General features: G+C 41.3%; 1 protein-coding gene across 1 annotated transcript in view; it reads left to right on the forward strand.

Moving 5' to 3' along the window:
* LOC145412411 (uncharacterized) overlaps nt 1–18,614 on the forward strand; it is a 41,382-nt gene extending 22,768 nt beyond the window's left edge. The window contains exons 8-17 of the mRNA XM_080282297.1: nt 120–216; nt 1,870–2,122; nt 4,204–4,440; nt 6,097–6,312; nt 7,329–8,555; nt 10,293–10,398; nt 11,660–11,793; nt 14,630–14,862; nt 16,076–16,239; nt 18,255–18,614. Coding sequence (XP_080138423.1) covers nt 120–216; nt 1,870–2,122; nt 4,204–4,440; nt 6,097–6,312; nt 7,329–8,555; nt 10,293–10,398; nt 11,660–11,793; nt 14,630–14,862; nt 16,076–16,239; nt 18,255–18,361 — 2,774 coding nt within the window. The 3' untranslated portion in view covers nt 18,362–18,614. The remainder of the gene's footprint in view (nt 1–119; nt 217–1,869; nt 2,123–4,203; nt 4,441–6,096; nt 6,313–7,328; nt 8,556–10,292; nt 10,399–11,659; nt 11,794–14,629; nt 14,863–16,075; nt 16,240–18,254) is intronic.
* The last annotated feature ends 3,339 nt before the right edge of the window (nt 18,615–21,953 follow it).

Raw genomic sequence — 21,953 nt, forward strand, 5'->3', positions numbered from 1 at the left:
GATTGTAGATGGATAGATGAATAGTAGATGGATGGGTGGACAGATATATAGATAGATGGATAAACAGATAGTTAGACAGGTGCATTTCTCAGAGTCAAACAACGTGACTTCCCCTACAGGAAACCCGGGACTGCCAGGAGAGTGTCCAGCCTTACAGGACTTCAGTGTCGGTTCTCCAATGTGGGCTGTGTACAAGGCACTTGCTCACGTGTACAGGTGAGGGATAACTGTACAGGTAGGGAGTTAATTAGTCACACCTACAGGTGAAGAAATTATCTGGAATGATGTGCAGGTGAAGAGGTTAATTAGGCAGTGCATAAGTGAAGAGGTTTATTAGGGAGGTGAACAAGAGAAGAGGTTAATTAGACAATGTACATGTGAAAAAGATAATTATGCAGGCGTACAGGGGAGGAGATTAATTAGGCAAGCATACAAATGAGGTGGTTAATTAGGCATGTGTGCAAGTGATGGTTAACTAAATGGGTATATCGGTGAAAAGGTTCATTAGGCAGGTGTACAGGTGTCGTGCTTAATTAGGTACGTGTGCAGGTGAGGGGTTTAGGCAGGTGTACAGGTGAGGGAGTTAATAAGGCAGGATACATGTGAGGTAATTAGGCTCGTTTATAGGTGAGGGATGAATTAGGTCGATGTAGCCTACGAGTGAGGGTGTAATTAGACGTGTACAGGTGAGGGGGTTCGTTAGGCAGGTATACAGGTGAGATTATTAAATAGGCAGATATAAAGGTGAGGGATATTGCTTCATTGAGCACAGTGACACCTTTTTTTTATTTAATCTCTTCAACGTGAGGGATATTGCTTCATTGAGCACAGTGACACCTTTTTTTTATTTAATCTCTTCAACGTGAGTTCGTCATATTTATTTCGTTCTTACTACCATCAGACGCTTTTATTCAGTTTAATGGAAACCTTCTGAACTGCATGGGTTATATAACCGCCATTAAACTTTCTTTATTTGAATAAAATCACCTGGAGAAAAAAAATGATACGAATATACTAAATATGCCATGTGATGGAAGGAATTAATCATTCGGGTCCCACATGATTTTAATAAAGATAAATGAAGGGGCTAACAGGGATTTTCGTAGCCCTACACAAAGATGAGTCATTCCTAGGTGAAATATGTGTGCTGGTTTATATATATATATATATATATATATATATATATATAATATATCCATCCATCATCCATTCCTACGTTGCCCCATGAGGAGCGTAGGAGCCCGGGGCTAGGCCAGTTGGTTCTAACATTTAAGATGAGAGTGACCAGCCTCACTCATCCCTGAGTGGCATTATGTGAGCAATAAACCCCAACCACCCCTTGGATATAATATAATATAATAAAATATATATATATATATATATATATATATATATATAGATAGATAGATAGATAGATATATATATATATATATATATATATATATATATATATATATATATATATATATATATATATATATATATATATATATATATATATATATATATATATATATATATATATATTATACAGATAGATAGATGGTTATGTATAGATATAGAAAGGTAGAGAGACAGATAGCAGAACATGACAATATTATAGTGAATGTGTTAAATGGGCAGGTGATGAGTAGTGGCCCGTCAGGTTTACGGATGAGGAGGGTTTAGCAGTCAGGTGAAGGGCATTGGTGGTTAGTGTGGTCTTTTGCGGATTTCTTTATTCTTACCTCTGGATCTGACTCTCCCCATTTACGGAAGTGGGGATAGGGTTACAAAAAAGATTTTTAACGATGATGGTTATGGTTACTGATGTTTATACTGATGGCAAGTGATGATGCTAATGCTGCTAATGCTGGTTCTTGGTGGCAGTCTTGGTGAAGAATGGCGTGAAGGAGAATCAGCCCAGCCACCTGACTACCCTTCGTGCTTCCTAGGTAGTGTGGGTGCCTGGCTTACCCACACCCACCGCCACACCCTCCACTTCCTGCACAATCCCCGCCCCGCCCCACAGTGTCAATCCCGCCCCGCCCATCATCCCGCCCCCAACGGTCTCTCGCGCCCCTCCTCCACAGTCCTGCACCACAGTGACTCAGTTCAGGAGCTCATTCATGCTTTTCAGGAGGTAGGTATTATGTCTCACTGTCCTGTATACATTTAAAAAAAAAAAAGCGCTGTCATAATTATGTGTGCCGTGAATTGCTCAGACAAGAATAAAATTCACATATTGAAGTTGTGTTCATTTGGAGGATAAAGGAGTCATTCTTTAACGTCCCTAATCATACTCTGTCAGTGACTTTCATTATCGGTTTTTCCCCCTGTGGCTCCATGCTCAAATGGATCATTCGTCTTAGAAATATTCATTCATATTCTTCAGCCAGTCATCTTCATAATGGGTCCTCGTATGCAGTTGCACTGATTAAGACAGTTATCCTCACATCGACCTCCTCTGAAACTTCAAGCATTTCAGCGACTACCCCAGAGCAACCGGCTGCCTTGTTATTATTCATATTATGAACTGTTTTGCGCTTGCTCTTAAACAGAGGGAGTGGCCCTAGAACTGATGCTGTTGCATCCAAGCGATACCTGCCTAAATCAAACTCGAACTTCTGCTATAATGTCGCATCCAAAAGCTTCTGATTTTTCGCACTTTCAAATAATTTTCGTGCTGTTCACCAACAATACCTCCATTGGAGAAGAAAGAAACACCGATGTGGGACTAAGTGTGTATTGACGTTTCGCCTCACGGCTTCCTCAGAATACAATTCTGAGGAAGCCATGAGGCGAAACGTCAGTACACACTTAGTCCCACATCGGCATTTCTTTTTTCTTCAATTTGTCAACAAAAAGTAAATCATTACCTCCATTACTACCCGAATTTTACATAACCATCTTAAATATGCCACTTTCATCCCTTGTGATGTTTAGGTTATTCACGGATTGCTCTACGTCGTCACTTTCGGGTCTCTGTATACTTCCTTTCTGGTTTAGATTTAACTTCCAGGTATGGTTCCCTACTGTCACCTTTATTTCAAGACTGACCCGTCTTTTTTTTCTGATGATGATGATGATGATGATGATGATGATGATGATTTATTATTATTATTATTTCATCTGTATCCTTCGACTGCCACAGCACTGTATTTTGTACAGTTGATTTAATGAAATGTCTGTATAGACCACATTTAACGCGAATCAGTCTAACATCGTAAATGATTGCAACTGCAAAATACCAGATGATTCTAGGTTCATCAATGAACTTCATTTCTTAAGGCTGCCATATATATATCCCTTGCTTGACAATTCCTGGCCAGTACTGTTTACATGTGCACATTCACATGATAACAGATTAGTCACCTCGAAACATCACAAGTTATTTTGATCATTAAGGATGTAATTGGATCTCTCCTGCTCGATACTTCTTTGATCAGTTGTACATAGTCCCTATGTCAAGCCATAGACCTGATCCATTGCCTTCAAGATTCCTTGTTTTAACATATTCCACTGTTCCACTGTCTCTTCCACTCTGAACATCTCAGCATTAAACGCATCTTTGACATTCTGAATCCGCAGCGTCCTTACTCTTCTTGATACACAATATACGCTATCTCTGCCCTGTATTTATTCAGTATCGTATCGTAAACAAGCGGCGTCTGCTGGGGGACATTTTCTTCCCTACTGGTCTCTTTTTCACATTTTTAAAATGTTTTTCATTATACTTTATGTTAAACATTTGTACTCGTTTATGCTTATCTATATTCATTATTGTTTTAGTGGTGTATTTACCGTTAGGCATAGGTTACAATCTGTTCCCAGAAGCCTAGCAGTCATCCTCATCTCATCGGATAGCCTTACGTACCTTATGTCACGGTCTGAATGTTAATACCCACAGGACAAATGTCATGCTAGAGCTGTCTTATTCAGGACTGGAGTGAAAGTAATAGCGGGGTTGTTTTTATGACATGTCGGCTGGTTTGTGGAAGGGCAGTTTAGTCTGTTTCAATTAAGTTCAAATTTTCAGTCTGTTCCCTGGCCCACCCTGGGATCAGACATTCTTTTTTTTTTTTTTTTTTTTCCCCCACCAGACAGCAGCCCACTTCTCTACTGCTTGATTACCACCTACCCCCAAGTGTAAATATGTCCACGTAGCTGTCTATATATCTGTGTATGTTCATTTGTGACTCGTTATGCATCTGTGTGTGTCAGGCAGGATGTTGGTGGCAAGAGCTGGACTGGCCCGATGATGAAACGTGTGGTGTAGTGTTGGTCCTACTTCTGCAGCACCTCACCTCCCTTGCTTCAGCCTTCGCCCACACCCACACCCACATCCACACCCCATCCTCTGACTCTGACACAGACACCAGCTCAGCATATTCTACCAGCTCAGATGACTCCGGCACTCAGACAGCCAGACCTCAGCTGGCCTTGTACTTTGATGAAAAGGCGAGTGTAATTTTTATTATTATTATTAATATTATTATTATTATTATTATTATTGTCATTATAAGTCATTATTATTGTCGTTGTTATTATTGTTCTCAGTCTTAGGAAGATGAAAAAGTATAGTTGTCACATTTTATTCACTGTTTTTGCCTGCTTATTAGTACTTACTCTCTCATTTAAAGCCTGTTCCGACTAAATTTATATGAACAGTATTTAAATTTGTGTAAAGATACAGTTTGATCATAAGAAAGGTTCCTCACGCTGGTTCGCCGTGCGTATCATTTGTCAAGTAGAAAAAGCATTTCCATGAACATATTAAGCGCTACAGTTCGTTTAATTTCAGACACGAAATAAATAATTTGACCGATGACAGCTGCGACTGAAGGTTGTAAGCTCAGAGGGGCGAGCAGGTTGGGTAATATTTCTTAGTGTTGGCAGCTGTACAATCTTGACCCATAATTTTCTATCACCTTCCACCTCCACCATTGGCTGGAGGGAAAACGAAGCCATGGTTTCACACCGAATAAAAACCCGTCATCAGTGTTAAGGTGCAGTCCAGAGTTTTCCTGCACTACAGGAGTAACAGTGCCATCAAGAACAGCATTTTGTTTTGTCCAGGAGAGCTTTGAACTGCCATCGTAACACTCGATGATAGGTCTCTTTTTTTATGTGAAAGCTATTATTTTCTTCCTGCCAGTGGTGAGCAAAAACAGTGACTCATGATTTTTTTTTTAAAGCAGATGAACAGGAAAGAAAAACAAATTAACTATGTAGAAAACTAAAGGGGAACTCAATGGAGTGCATCTCTCCGACAGGGGCAACGTGATATCCAAACCACTCTTCATAATGGGTTAGGTTTTCTCATCATTGATTAGACTTTCGCAAAAAGTGTTTTACGGGTCCAGAATCTGTAATACGATCCGGATCGGTCCCAAAAGCTAATCGATTGTTCCTTTGGACATGGGCCTTCTACCCATCAAATTTGGTCCAAATCTCTGTTTTAGTTTTTGAGTTATCCTGCTAACAGACAAACAAACGACGGTGAAAACACACTTTCCTTGTCAGAGAGAAAAATTCATACACCAGGCTACGGCCTGTAATGAAAACTTCACCATAAAGAAATATCAATGCTTCCATAATGCTTGCAGTCTTTATTCTTAGAAATTATTTGTTCTTTCTGACGAGCAGAGTATGTTTTCACCCCTGTTTGTTTGTTTGTTTGTAAGCAGGATTACTCAGATACTAAAAGAGAGATTTTGACCAAATTTGATGGGTAGATCGCCCATGTCCCAGAGAACAATCGATTAACTTTAGGGCCCGATGTTTGTTAGTCCGTTTGTCTGTTAGCAGGATTACTAAAAAGCTAGATGAGAGATATGGACTAAATTTGGTGGGTAGATAGCCCATGTCCAAGGGAACAATCGATTAACTTTGGGATCGGTCCGGATCGAATTAGAGATTCTGGATCCGCAAAACTCTTTTTGCAATCAGTAATGAGAAAACCTAACCCATTATGAAGAGTGGTTTGGAAATTACGTTGCCCTTGTCGGAGAGATGCACTCCACTGAGTGCTCATCAAGTTTGTTGTGTAAACATAAACACAGTAAAAAAAAAAAATCCACAGCAAAACTAAAATGACTAGTCAGTCCTTTGCAGCTGTGCCAGTGTTTGATGGGGGTGTGGTGGGCAGGTGAGTCGGTGGAGCAGGTGGGTGGAATGCTGGATGTGGGCGGGGTGGTGCGGCGGGTGGAGCGGTGTGGGCGGGGAGGGGCGGCCAAGGAACTGGGGGCTACGGTGACGTCACTCCTGGCCAGCGTGAGACAGAACCTTGACGCCCTCATGGACCAGGTCATTGTCGAGGCTGTGGACAAGGTGAGTTGAATTCGTGTGATAAGTTTAGGCCACTCCTCTGTTAGAACACTTATTTTGAGTTTACTCTTGTAACTAGAGGGGCACTCAGTGGAGCTCATCCCTCCGACAAGGGCAACATAATTCCGAATCCAGAATCTGTAATATGGTCCGGATCGATCGTAAAAGTTAATCGATTGTTCCCTGACACATGAGCTATCTACCAGTCTGTTTTGGTCCAAATCTCTGTTTTAGTTTTTAAGTAATTCAGCTAACAGACAAACAAACTAACAAACAAACAGGGGTGAAAACATACTCTCCTTATCGGAGAGCATAAGGGGACTGAATCTGGCTACTCGCTTATCAGAACATTTTCGTTTCAAGCAGCCTTATACCTCCTCTGGGGGACGCGGTAGCACAGTGGTAGCGCGCTGGACTCGTAATCGGGGGATTGCGAGTTCAAGCCTCGCCCGGGCTGCCGTGCCGGGAGTGGTAGCTCGCTCCTGTAACCCTAGCGGGGCTATATAGTCCAATACAGGGCTTAGCTCGGGAAAACTCCATGTCTCCCATGTTATACCTCCTCTATCACAGAACTGGATGTTTACTTGACACATTTTATACTATATATGCCCCGTAAGAAGCAAGAAAACCTTATATCACCCTGTCCGTTGTGTGGTTGGGAAAGAGAATAATGATGGTGTATATCTGTCTGGTATGGTGAAATGATTTACATTTAGAACCACATTTTTATAAAACCGAGTTCGGGAATAGAGTGTTATACACTGTTTTAACTGTGTACACTACGTCATTGTTGGCTGTCCTCTGACGTGGCATATTGGTCGGCCACACACAAATCCACCAGAAATTTAACGTTTTCATACACCTTCACCCCTTCAGTGTAAAATACGACCATTAGTGTTCAGTTAACCAGTAGGAACCACAAAACGCACGGTTCGGCAGACTTTGAAAGTTAAGCTGCCATAATTTCCTGGTATCCATAATTAAACTGGGCTCAGTGAGTCTCATTTTTACCCTCCAAGGTCCGTGTGAAACTGCGGAGTGAGGTGAGAGCGGTATGTGCGGCGGAGGGCAAGAGCTGCACGCCACCCCTTCTCTACCTCAACCTACACAACACCCTCGTCAGAATTCAGGACCACCTACAGCAGCCATCCGCGTCTGCCGTCCTATCACTTTTTGACCCCTCTTTATATGTACCTCCATCTCCTTCCATAAGATCTTCCTCCTCCTCCTCTTCATCTGTACCTTCACCTTCCACCTGCCAGTCGTCCTTACCTGTATCTTGTACATCCTATTCATCTGTTCCTTATTTTTCATCCTCCTCGTCAAGGCCTTCATCTTCCTCCACATCTGCTAGAGCGCTGTCTACTGTCTCAAAATTATCGTCTGCCATCTTCAGAGCTTCCCTTTCCTCTTCATCGCACTCCAGATCAACTTTTTATACTGTGTCTCCTTCCAAAACCTCACCTTTATCTTCCTCTTCCTCTCAAAATTCTCCATCTTTTTCCTCTTCTTCCAATACTTCTTACAAATCATTTTCCTCTGGTAGTGCCGCATCCTTTTCCTCCTTTCCCTTTAAATCTGCGTCCTCATTCCATTCTCCCTGTGTCGCGGCCTCTTCATCAGCTCAAAGTCCATTTCCTATGGACCATTGTAATTCCTCAGCTTCTGCTAAAGCTTTTCATTTTCCATCCTTTTCATCTTCCTCCTTCAGTCCCTCCCAGCCCAATCCTTCCTCCTTTTCTCCCTCAGCTCCATCCCTTGCATCTCCTTCCTCTTCCTCTCTCTCTCCTCCCTGCACTGCCACCTGCATTTCTCTCTCCTCTCCTACTATCTCTCTCACCTCATCCTCCATCACTACTCCTGTTACGTCTCCCTCCTCTTCTTCACTAGCCGTTACCTCTTCCTCATATTCTTCTGCCCTAACTCTTCCCTTATCATCATTCCCCACTTCCCCATCATTCTCACCTCCCCCTTCTTACGTCACTTTTCCTTCATCTTCCCTCTCACCTCCCTGTTCTTCCTCTTTCACCCCCTCATCATCCTCACTCTCACCTCCTGCCTCTTCCCCCCTGACTTCACCATTATCATCCCTCAGTTCTCCCTCTTCATCGTCAGTCTCACATCCCTCCTCTTTCTCCCTCCCCCTTTCATCTTCCTCCCCCCCATCCCCCCAGCAGCGCCTCCTTCAGCGGCTGTGGGACGCCCTTGTGCTGGAATTCATGGTTCTTGTCGCCGAGAGTACAGGGGTGAGACTCCCGCTCCATATATACAAACTCTCTTGAGCTTAAACCTTTCCCCTTAAGAATGTACTGAATTTTGTATTTTATTCTTGATACCGTCAGATAATTTTACTCAGCACAGGAAAGTCGTCTTGTATTTAAGTAGCTGTTGAAGGCCTCTAACTCCTCCAGTTCAGATTCCCTTTAAAGCTGAGCAAAATATACTGTATAGTGTGGTGGAAACAAACAAAATCTAAAACTTACGTCACGGGACTGCAGAGCTTCAGTTATGTATAAAATAGCCTGTGTATGCCTTTGTTTTCACTCATAAAGCTATCATATACGTCACAAGAAACAGAAGACTGATGTTCCATATTTAAAAACTCATGAGGTAAAGTTCAGGATTGCTTGTGTATGTTTTGTTTCTGCTCATACAGCTACCAAACCCTTCACGACCTTATTGGAGGGAAAATCAAAATGCACATGTGACAACGACACGATTCCTGATAATAGTACTGTAAACTTCTAAAGGTACTCTTTTAATTTGGAAAATTAGTTAAGATCCTTGATGAATATACAGTTAGGGTTCAGGGCTCAGATTCACCCCTATCGTAACAGTAATCTGATGTTGGAGGCAGGTCATGGAAAGGAACATGCACTATGTTCTCATGGTTCATGGTCTACCTGTTAAAGCAAGTCTTAGTTACAAGGGGGTATATATATATATATATATATATAAAAATATATATATATATATATATATATATATATATATATATTTAATAGATAATGAATGGAGGAAGGAAAAACAAAGGGGGAAAAAAATAAGTCCATATGCCTAAAGGCATCTCCATTCATAAAAAAACCATAACAACTGAACTTGAACTGAAGTGGATCAAATGTTTGTGGGAAACAACTCCCAGGAAGCGAATTCCAGAAAGTAGTAGTTCTGGGGATAAATTAATTTTGATAAGCAGAGGTTCTGCATTGCGGGGGAGAGAGTGTGAATTCATGGGCGCTCCCAGCTGCCCGAGTATTTCGGGAGAAAATGTGAAGGGGAGGAACAATTGAAGCCAGTTCGTCTGAACACTTACGGTAAAAAATATATATATATATATATGATAATTTCTCTCTGGTGCTAAATATTTCTTTTTGTAGGAAGACCAAGAGACGTAGTTATATATTGGATTCTGGTCTCCTTGTCCTTTTACAAATTTCAGTTACAACAGTGAACTAGTAGTAGGTCTGTAAATAATTGTTCAGAACACGATGTAAAAATTAGTTAGCAAATATAATGATCACAAGAATCTTATATTGGCATTTTTAAAAATATTAATAGATTGTATCTCCGTGCGCGTGCGTGCTTGAATGCGCGTTTAGTTGTTTCAGTAATGAACACATGTTGTTGTGCATCACATCTTATATCCATAAACCTCTTCAGTAGAATGACGGTTTTCATATTTCATTTTGGCTGCCTCCTAGTAATATTATTCAATTTGTGAAAGCCTCTCGTTGTATAAGGATTAAAAACTTTCATTGTTGAACATCATCATCATCATCATCGTCATCATAACTCACACAAATTCTAACCTAAGAGATGAAGTGAGGATTTCAATATGTGTTTGCTAAAAAGTAGTGAGAAAACTTCATTTCCTTAATGTACTGGGAAGTACAGTATTTTTTTTTTCTTTTTTTCTGGTGTTTACTGCTGGTCATCTGGTGTGTACTGCTATGGCCGTCTGGTTCTGGTGGTGATGCGTACAGCGGCGCCCCCCAGAGTACTTCAGTGTGGTGGAGGAGGCCCTGGCAGCGGTGTTCTCCATCACCACATTCCCTGGTCGCCTTCACCCCGCTGCCGCTTCCACCCCAGGTATTGTACTCGTACAATTAAAGGTAGCCTACTCTTTAACTGCGTCTGCCCTGCATGTCCATCACTTTCCTCGCTGATCTGTCATATCAAAGAGGAACGCCTAGGGGCAAGAAAACATAGCCTCTCTTAGCTTTTAAAAGTTAGCCTGCAAAGGAAAGTGAGAAACACACGAGGTGAAACGTCAGTCGAAGTTTTGTCCTCTACTGTACCAAACACCTTTTACCTCTAATACTTGCCAGGTTAGTCTTCTTGTGGTAATGCATATAGTTAGCCTATATATATAGTACATTAGAATCCAAGGACATTGATTCACAAACATTTACCCAGTCCCTAGTGGTGTTAAGATTAATATTTTCTCGAAGGACAAAGAGAGGGGAATGAAAATCTCTCCCCTGTCTCCTCTTCTTTATCCAGTAACAAATCTAACATATGAATGAAAAACTATCGTGAACTGGTGAAAATCTCAGCCAAAATATGTTTATCAGATACACAGATAAATGTTTAGGTAGATATATGATGTCTTTGTTGGTTTATGTACGGGCATCTGCAGAACTAACTTTTTTCGCTAATGAAGAAAGATAACCAGCATCAACTCTTCCACATGCTGGCCAAATACGATTTTTGAAGCGTGTGTAGTGAGAGTGGTGCCTGTGCATTGTAGAATGTGCATGTGGCTTTGTTTGTGTGTGTCAGAGTTTGTATGAACTGACACTGTGGTAGTATTTCCTGGGATATGAAAGAACCTACTCACAGGCATCCACCTAAATGTCAGCCACAACGGAGTTTAGAACCTGGATTCGGGGCAAACACTGATCGAGAAGCTGAGACAAATATACAAACATGTTAATAAATATACGGACGGGCAAATAAATAGGCAGACAGACACATGCTCTCAGCTGATCCTAGCTTAACCTTTTCAGTCTGATGACGTATATTTTAAATTTTATTCATGTTTCATTAAGACAGTTTTATTCAACACAGGGAGAACAATAAAGTTGCGAAGGAATTAATCGAGAACGTTTCTAACCTCATCAGTAGACATTTTTTCCAAGTTAATAAAATCATCTGAAGGTCTATCTATCTATCTATATACCTAGGCTGCTTCCCCCAAGGAAAGGGAGGTAGCCGAGACAGGACGACACACTCCCCATTTACTCATCCATTCAAACACATTCATTCGCATCTTAGCCCCAAAGGTAGCAAGAATAAAAAAAAAAAAAAATCATCATATTCAAGGAGTTAACCTGTGATGATATTCCAGGGTATATGTCTGTGGTGGAACAGGCGGGGCAGCAACGAGTGACCACCGTGGCCCTCATCTCACGTTACTACCAGGACCGATATCGCCAGCAAGTCACTGCCGCCCTCATGCCCACCGCACACGTCCTCGTCAGGGTGGGTGACCTCTCCTATATCCTCCTCGGCGTGTAAGGTGTTCGATGAATTGCTGACAGATGCTAGAAATATGTGTAATGGATATAGCTATCCCCCTGATACTGGACATCAATTAGTCGTCATCGTCGTCGTTGTCGTCGTATCTTTCGCATCGTCTACCTTTCGATCTTGTCTCCTCCCAAGTTGTTTCTCGCGATGTCTTTTGATGATTCATTCCACGTGTGTGAGTGCGAAGTGTTACACCATCATCCCCTTTGTACTGTACTCCACACTGGGATAATTAGAGATGTTGTTAGGGGGCGTTTATTAGGGCAGAGATATTGCAAGCGGAGGAGCGTGGTCATGCCCAGATCGTTCCTGCTCAGAAATACCTCTCTCTTTCTCCACTGACATTTGGGGTGTGACCTGATTGACCTGAATCAGCTGTAAACATGTGATGTGTGCATTCTTCATCTGTGCAGACTAAACAGACAAGCTGTGACACTCTTGTCTATCTAACAAGTATTTTACCACATTACTTTCATGGGTATTCCTCTTATATCATCGTCATGGTGGGTGGGTTCTCTTATATCCTGTCATGGTGGATGTGTTCTTTAATATCCGCGTCTGGGTGACTCCTTACACATTGTTGTATGAGTTGGGACAAAAGTATTTCGTCGAGTACATTGACAAATTTTAAGTGCATGAACCTGGACTTTACGGTACCTTAAAAAATCCTAATATGTAATAAATATTTTGGAATCTAAAATATTCCTTCATACTCCTTGCCAAAACACCAATTCATACCACCTTAACTTATTCTGTAATCATAAAAAAGGTTACGATCACTTCTCTGTCATAAATAAGATTTGTTATAGCATGAAGGAACAGGAAAAGAGAGTGCAGAAGTTTCATATCTAAGACACGTTTCCATGAACAAGAAAAGAAGCGTACAGAATATTTCCATGACTCTTGTTCTCTTTCCAAAGCGAGTTATAGTTTGTTCTCTTTTCAAAGCGAGTTATAGTTTGTTCTCTTTTCAAAGCGAGTTATAGTTACGAACTGGTCGTATTTTTATTTGTTGAATACTGGCCCTGGTGCGATGAGGTGAAGGTCATATGAAGCGATGCTAGTGTAGGAAGGTTGCAGGGTTTATGAAAGGCAGGCGTTTTTTTTTTTTTTTTTTTTTTTTTTTTTTTTTTTTTTTTTTTTGGGGGGGGGGGTGGAGATCTTAAAATCATAAATTTGGTGGAATTCGCAAACAAAATTATGATCAGTTCAACTCCATTTTTCTAATCAGTATAACACAAAGGAAGAATTTTCACTTTTCTTTCTTTGTCAATCCCGGGAAAAAATCATCTATCTATCTATCTATCTATCTATAGCCCGATGCCCTAATCCCGCAAAGGGTGGCCGCAGACAAAACGCCTCCAAGTCGCTCTGTCACCACCATTTGACTACCCTCCCCCCAACTCACCCCTCCCTCCCTCATATACCTCTCAACTCCATCCCTCCACCTCATCCTCGGTCTACCTCTCCCTCCCTCCACCTCACCTACATACACCCTCTTAGTCAGTCTTTCATTTTCCATTCTCTTCACATGTCCAAACCACCTCAGTGTATTTCTCCTAATCTTCTCAACCACATCCACATCCACCCCACAGCGTTCCTTCACTTCTACATTCGTCAACCTGTCCCTCCACGTCACTCCACATGCTCCTCTCAAGTAACTCATTTCCACTGCTCTCATTCTTGACTTGTTCCCCTCTTGCAAGGTCCATGCCTCGCTTCCATACGTCAGGGTAGGGATCACAATACTACCATGTAGTGACTTCTTAACTTCCATACTCACCTCCCTATTTCTCATCACTGCTTTCAGTGTACCAACAACTTCCTTCCCTGCTGTACCCTTTCACGCACTTCATCCCCCAAAGTTCCATCCTTACTCATCACACTACCCAAGTACTTGAATGTACTCACATTCTCCATATCCTCGCCATCCAACCTCACTGCACACTCTGTGACTTCATTCCTCTCAAACACCATAACTTTACTTTTGTTTACATTAACTTTCAGATTCCTCCTCCTACACACTGTCCCAAATTCATTCACCAAACCTTGCAACTCCCATTCATCTTCACTCAACAGTACTGTATCATCAGCAAACAGCAACACCGGAAGCTTCCAAATCTCACCCTCATTCATTAGAGCCACCCCCACATCCACTGGCCTACCCTGCACCTCCTTTACAACCCCATCCATGTATATATTAAACAGCCATGGAAACATCACACAACCCTGTTTCAGTCCCACATTGAGATCAAAGAACTCGCTCAGCTCACCATCCACTCGCACCGTAACCCTAGCTCCCTCGTACATACTCTTCACAGCACTCAACAATTTCCCCTCCACTCCATATATTCTTAATACCTTCCACATACCTTGCCTATCTATTCTGTCATAAGCTTTCTCCAGGTCCATGAAGGCAGCATACACTTTCCTTCCCTTCTCTAGATACTTCTCCACTAAACACCTTAGAACAAATATCTGATCTACTTAACGATAATTTGCCTCCAACATTTATATGCTAAGAAGGAAAAAAAGATGCTGAATCTTTCAATGTATTTGTGTTATTGTGAAAACTATTCATAATTACGAAAGTGGACTGATGATAAGTTTCTTTGTGACTCCTGGCCTTGGTGGCATGAGGCGTTATTGGTTATGAAAGAAATAATATTTTTAGAGTAATAAAGGTACTTTTAAGAAATTGGCTAGTAAATTTGTTTCCATACCTCAAATATAAGGGAGAAAAATGTCATGATGATGGTGATGATATTCTTTCTAAATATGTGTCCAGGCCTTCTTCAGTCAGCCGGGGCGTCTGACGGTGCGGATAATGGAGGCGAGAGACATGATCAAGGCGTACGGGCGTGGGTGCAGGCGTGGACACAGTGGCGGGGCATCCAAGTGCTCGCCCCGGTACCAGGTGACGGTTCAGGTGGTACCCAGAGAAGTGTTTCCCTGCGCCTCCCTCCGTCGCACCCCAGCCTCCACACACTGCCCGCCCACCTTCTATGACACATTTGAATTGTGAGTCCCTTTGATATGGTGCTTTCGATCTTATTATTGAAACTGAGAGTGCTAAGGTGCAAGCAGGCCCCTTGTAGTTTACAGTAATTTATGAAACACCTATAATTTCCCCTGTCAACGAAGTTGGAGGAGGTTATGTATTCATCAGTGTTTGTCTGTCTCTTTGCTTGTGTACAAAATATCTCAAAAAGATGTCACCAGATTTCAGTGAAATCTGGTGGGCAGAGGGCCAAGGAAGAGTTCGGTTGACTCTGACGTGGATCCAGATCCGGCGTCAGCAGAAGTATAGGCCTACGCTCTCAGACCCTGTTACAGGGCAGACCTAGACCGTATAATTAACTGATTGGCACTGTAAGACCGAAAAAGCATTCATCTGGCAGGAACGAGAAATTATAGAAATTTATTTATTTTTTTACTGACGGAAGAATTATGGGAGTGTTTTCTCATTGTTACATGTGATAAGCTTGCATCTCACAGTACAGTGTAATTAGCAACGGTACCTAAACTTCAAGTGTGTTCTCTCATGATCAGATGTTTAAGAAATTATCTTTAAAAACTGCTGACTTGTTCACATCTTCACATCCTCTGCTTTGTTGATATTGGCCTTAGTAAAGGTTGAGATATTAATAAGTTACCTAGTCATATGCAATCCACCGTTGCTTATTGATAATTATGTGGAATATCTGAATCCCTGCTACTTTCACCATCTTTTTCCCGCCTTCACACACAACCTACCCACCTTCTGTGACCCATCTGAGTTGTGAGTGACCATTTTGGTATTTAGTACACGGATGTAATATTAAGAGTAGTTACATAGTTACAGTTTTATTAACATAGAAGACGTTCGCTGGCTGAAAGGGTTAATGAATATTATACAAAATTAATATATAAGGGAGAGGTGCTAAGGAGCCTTCTAAGCCTACCAGAAAACGGGCCATAAGATTCTTACAATACTTCCGACTCAGTTTATAATAGTGTCTCTTATTTTGAATGTTTTTCGGGAAACAAAGTGTCTGTGTTGTCCATCTCATGATAAAAGTGCCCCCCCACCCCACCTTGATAAATAATATTTATATATGCATGTACCCCCTCCAGTGTTTCAGTCTTTCATTTAATTTATTATACTGTGCTGAACTGTACCTTATTAAACGATAATAATCGAGAAGCATAATGACTGTTGTCCACCTCTCCGGTGGAATATATTTCCCTACAGCCCTACAGGTGATGGTGGGGTAGAGGGGTACCTGGAGGTGGCTTTGATGGCAGGTGGTTGGGTGGTGGGGGAGGCCTACCTGCCCCTTCCCGCCCTCCCCTACCTTGACTCACCCGCCCTGCAGAACACCACCTTACCCATGTGCCTCCCGGACTTTGATACGGGTGAGTCTTCTTCATGCTATACCTGAATGACTAACTGAAACAAGAAAATAGCAGTAGGCAGATGTGGTACCATTAAGATTGCAATATGGGACGCCATTAAAACGTACAGAAATAAATCGCCTTGGGTTCGAAAAACCTTATAGGGAGTTTCTGACAGACCGAGCTGTTATTAAAAAGCCTGCATCTACAGTGTTCTTAATCGAAATAAACATAGTTTTACTTCAGTCTAGTCATATATTTATACTTACATGACATGAAAAATATTGTTTCTTCGTCATCATCATACCTTGTTTTACTTATCAGAAAATGGGCTGAGTAAGCTCCAGAAGCAGGAAAAGGAAACATATGACAGTGGGAGGGCTATAATTAGATTCCCAAATGAAGAAGGGCCACACCTCCATTCATTCATGGTTCGAGCCTTGCAACACCTGAACAACAAAACTGAAGTGTTGGCGATGAAAATAAACATAGTCTTACCCATATATTGTTTTAGATCAGCCAATTTAGTGTTAGCCTGCATCAGAATTACATGATAATGCGTTGTGGAAACTGAAACAGTATATTTCGACCATTAATGTCAGCTTAGTCATATTTCAACTTTCACTTACAAAGAGTTAACCCCTACCAGTTGAGAAAATCTCTATCTTTCTGTGAATGTGTGTCAAGAAAACAAAAATAAATCATCGGAATGAAGAGGTAGTTGATACGAATAACTTGAACTTCTTCCTTCCCATAACTGAAGATGGAATAGATAGGCTTCCGAACAAGTGAAAAAGAAAAACCCAAAAAGTAGGCGACACAAACCTTCGCGAAGATGGGGCACACCACCATTCATTTCATAATATTTTTTCCATGTTACAGCTGAGTGCTTGTTCTCATTTCTCGCCATTCTTGTGTAAGACGTCGAAGAAACGCGCATAATGTTACGTGTCAGAGTAGACAGTAACTGTTAATGTGATACTGTCGAAAATATCTTTAGTTATTAAGTAAGGAAAATGTGGGGGTAGACGCTATGAGGTGCTTTGCCGCGCAGCTCATCTTCGTAACATATGCCTTTGAGCCTGTGGTGGGTTATTCACCACAGTAGTGCCTCACGACAACAGCAGCACTGGGGCAACGTATCGCACTGGGACGGGATAGCTGGGACGGTTTGGCTTCCAGATCCTCTGGGAGGTGGTGCCACGGCGAAGAGGCGTCCCATCGTCAAAATATTTAATCATTGAAATAGAAGGCCCATATTTCCTTCAGTTATCTTCGCCAGGCTAAGTTTTCTTTGAAACGTAACCTTAAAGAAAATGTAATATATAAGCCTGTAGGCGAGTTACTGCTTTAGTTTTCTCTACTTTTCTTAATCATTTATGAACTTTATCCTTAGTGTACCTTCATCTTCCTGTTGCAAGTTTACTTCATTTAAGATCTGAATGATCTGAAAAGTTCATGGTACAAAATGGTTGTGATTCAATGGATACAGGTCTCAGGAGCACGAACTGTAGGCTAGCCTTCATATCACTTTGATGTGGCCGTAAACTCCAGCTCTTCTCGTAGGCAGTACTTCTGCTAATGGTGCAGGACTCAGTTACAATATAAGTTTACCCAGTGTAGATCTGCCGACTGTGCCGACATTCAAGGCTTTGAGAGATTGGATCGCGAGGGGTACTGCACGTAGATGGTCTGATTTAAGAAGCCAGGTTTGTCAAACCTGAAAATCACAGCTGACATGGTTAGGGCATTCTTTGTTGTCTGTGGTCAAAGTGAGGTCGAATGTCATCATCATCATAATCCATTATCTCGTGTTTCCATGAAGTGGGGAGTCTGGAGCAAAGCTCTCCGATCCCTCTGGGGATATGAATTAGAGAAGAGGGTAACTCTAAACACACTCATCCTCCTGCTTGCAACATAATTGCTTGGACAGCGGGGTCGCCATATCCCAATATCAGTACAGAACTCATTATAATAGTCTGTAACTGACAATACTGACTTTCCTCTCCTTAATATAGCACCATCTTTATACCCAGGGTACGAGGCACTGAGGGCGCTACGGTCACGGACTTGGGACGACCAGGCTGTGTCCTTCCTCAGGCAACTGGAGCGGCGCCATCCACAGGCCAAACGATCCACCTGACACCTCACACCCTCTTTAGCAGCGGTAACCCTAACATCCACACTAACATCACCATGAAGTCTTACACCTTTGGGGTAGTGATGCACCTGTAGTGTAGTTTGTAATGTATTCAACTAACAAATTTGACTCTCACTCAGAAAGAAGTGCACATAGTAACATTATGCCTAATTGGTGGTAGAGAAAAGTTTCCTGGTTGCCTGGAAGCTCTTTCCTCCATCCAGGCAAAAAAAAAAAAAAATGAAAGAAGAAAAAAGCGATGTACTGTTAATTATCGGTACTTCAAAGTATTTTCCTACGACTTTTGCATTCACCGAATTTCTAATACACTTAAAATATCCACCTGTCAGATCTACCTATAGATCGTATCTGACTGTGGCCCCTGGGAGGTCAAGACTAATATGCGGTCAGTAGTGGCCACTGAACGGCTATCTAGTTTCAGTCACTCCACATCCATAGAATCATTACCGTGGAGTCTGTAGCACTGTACTGATATCACTGCTAGGTGCAGTCCCGTCCCAGAAGAATTCAGTTTCTGAACATCTTACAGGTGATAGTAGGCTACAGTGAAATTTGCTATTCAGATATACAGTATGCAGTCTTAATGTTTATCAGAATATACCACTTCCTATGAAGGTTATTTTTTCTAAAGGAGTTTCGCTAGCCTTTCCAAAATATTGTGAACATTTGTTAATGTGCAAGGGCAAAGGTCATCAGCTATGGGTTGGAATATACTGTATATACACGCGTACATAATACGCGTACACTTTTGGAAACACCTTCAACACGAAGTCTAGCTGCACCCCTGCTGGGGTAATTAGAAAATAAGTTGTTACTCCTACCTAGAACCTTACTTTGCTTACATTAAAAATATTAACCCCAAAACTCCGTGATAGTTCAGCACATCTGTTTAACCTTCACCTTTACGTGAGAGTTGATGTGGAATGATGAGTTCCATACATATTTATACTTCACCTTTGACCCTGTCGACCCAGCAGTAGGATTTTGACTGAAGATACACAGACTAAAGCGGATCGTGTTTAGGTGGTGACTTGGACTTAGCAAGAAATTGATTGATTTAATGACCTTCGCACAGTCGATAGGCATAGAGTTTCAGCCTTCTAAGTCGCTTAAAAAGATCCATCAGATGACTGCCCAAGTTCCAGGATTAAGATTAGCGAAGTGTGGGAGCATAAGTTGAAGAGTGAAGAGTGGCCCAGTGTAGTGAGTTGCGATGAACTATGATAGAGAGGCGAGGGTGCGTTTTTACCGTAGCCACCTTAGGCGAAGTTTGGGGTTGGATGTTTGGTAAGACGTGAAACCCCAACTTATTTATTGATTCAAGATAGCTGTAGAAGGAAAACACCGACATATCTGTCATGAGTAAATAAACTTATTTTTGAGGCCAGAACTAAAGCTAGACTGCATGTCAGTGAATTCCTTAATCTGGAATCAGCTCTAGTCCAATTTGCCTTTGGTTCAGGTACACTAAGCTTATTTCAAATGAGACGCTTGTATTTATGTCACTATTCCGTGTACATATCATGCATTATATAGTTATACAGGTATATATTGTAAAACCAACATCATTTTTCAAGAGTAATAAAGAAATACAAATAGTACGACCTGAGTAATTATTCCGAATTAGTTGTATTTATATTAACAAGGTGTCAGTATATCCCGAGAGTATGAAACATAAAATAAGCGCATCCTCATCCATGATCCTCTTAAGCCAAATATCCGTATATTTACAGTACATCAGTTCTTGTTGTTAATCAACCCCGGGCTATCTGGTCGTGCAGACCCACAACCACAGGCAAGCAACCGTCCCTACAGGGTTCGTCCCGTGCAGTGAACCGATGTTCCCGCAAAGTGTGGAGGTTTAGTTCCTAGGTGGATGCCGCATTTGCGTTTCTCCACCCTGTTAATAGGGGCACCAAAGTTGGCTTCACTTCAGCCCGTGATTATATGGTTACCACCCAGCGTCGTAAAATGTTATAGTTTGTACACTTGTGAGTAGTGAATTAATAATATGGTAAATTTCATGGTCATATTCATAAAGCAGAAATCGTGTGTATTCAAACCCGTAGTCAGAACCAGGCACCCTTTACTCTCAGCCTGGCTTTCACACATGACAGTAATTTGGGGTCTTGTTCGCACTGTCGTGGTCTCTGCTTGTAGAACACCGCTGTACAGCACGTCTCCTGGGAAGTTAGGATACCACCTTGTATGTCGTAAGTGTTTGGTGGCCATCTGATCCTGGTATTGTAGGTTTGTGATGTTATAACACTTAAACGCTTACGGCTTTCGCAAGATATTCTTGGAACATGATGATGATTTAATTTAGTTTTGGACAGACCCTTCTCAGTAAAACGATATATAGTGAAAGGTAAATCTGTTACACCATGACCTTTAATCCCTTCCGTAACAGAAGTCTCACTGATTCTAAGTAAAATACTCTTATGGATTGGTAACCCGAAGAAAAAAGATGTTGTGCTGAAGGGGTGATAAACGCTCTCGGTAAGTCGGTCAGAAACGGGAGATTTTATGACAGCTGTTACCAGACTTAATTCACTTGAAGGAAGTCCACGGCCCCAATATGGTTAAAAATACCACGATTACTGGTATGATTACCGTATTAATATACGGTAAGAACAGTGTATGATTACTGTATTAATATAACAACAGTAGTTACAGTACATATGGAACATATGCTATAGGTATCACTGTCAACATATAATCAGTGAAATTATATTGGTCATGGGTGCCCAGCTGTAACAAAAATTAACATTAGAAATAATAATAAGACAGGAGGAATATATCATCACTGGAATGTAGTAATATTATCAACTGGTATATGAGTCAGTATTACAGTGTTTAGTGTTTGTCAGTTATTATCATTTAATATCACTAACCCCGCAGTTGATATCACTAACACTGTTGTCGTCCTATTTGTGTGTGCTCGCTCACTGATACCGTCTTTGTCTCCACTAGTCCAGTCACAGCACACCCATAAATTTGCAGAGATCATAATAGTATTTTTTTGCAGCATGAAAGTAGAGGTTACATACTTACAGTATATTACATGCACTTTCACAGTGGTGATAATGGTCACTGATACGGATCAGTCCTGGCAACTTTTTTCCCTTGCATATCTGAAATGGCAGTTTCGTTTATTATTAATATTATTTTTCAGAACAGTCTCCTGGCAATTTGCATTCATCGGGAACTTCGGCCTCCTGGCAGTTTCGAATATTAGCATTTACTGTAATAGTGAGACGTTTTTCGTTTATTAACTCTCTGGTGTATTTTCGCTATTTATTTTTTCTCCAAGCTTTCACTACCGTACCAAGTTTTTCTGTTACCCGTGGTTCTTTGGTAATGTTTTTGTAGCCCTAAAGCATTAGAGAAACTGCTTAGTAACTGCCGTTCTTAGAAGAGAAATATGTTCCAGCATTTTATGTTCTTTAGGTACCGTAGTTCATCTTTTTTTTTTTTTTTTTTTTTTTTTTTAGTAACCATTCTTCGTCTGTTTGCATTTTAAGTAATTCTTTTGTTAACCAGATAATTTTCACTTTTTCCTCAGTAACATTTC

Source organism: Coenobita brevimanus, chromosome 93, assembly GCF_032717465.1.
Source record: "Coenobita brevimanus isolate Jiangsu-jjx chromosome 93, ASM3271746v2, whole genome shotgun sequence".
NCBI lineage: Eukaryota > Metazoa > Arthropoda > Malacostraca > Decapoda > Coenobitidae > Coenobita > Coenobita brevimanus.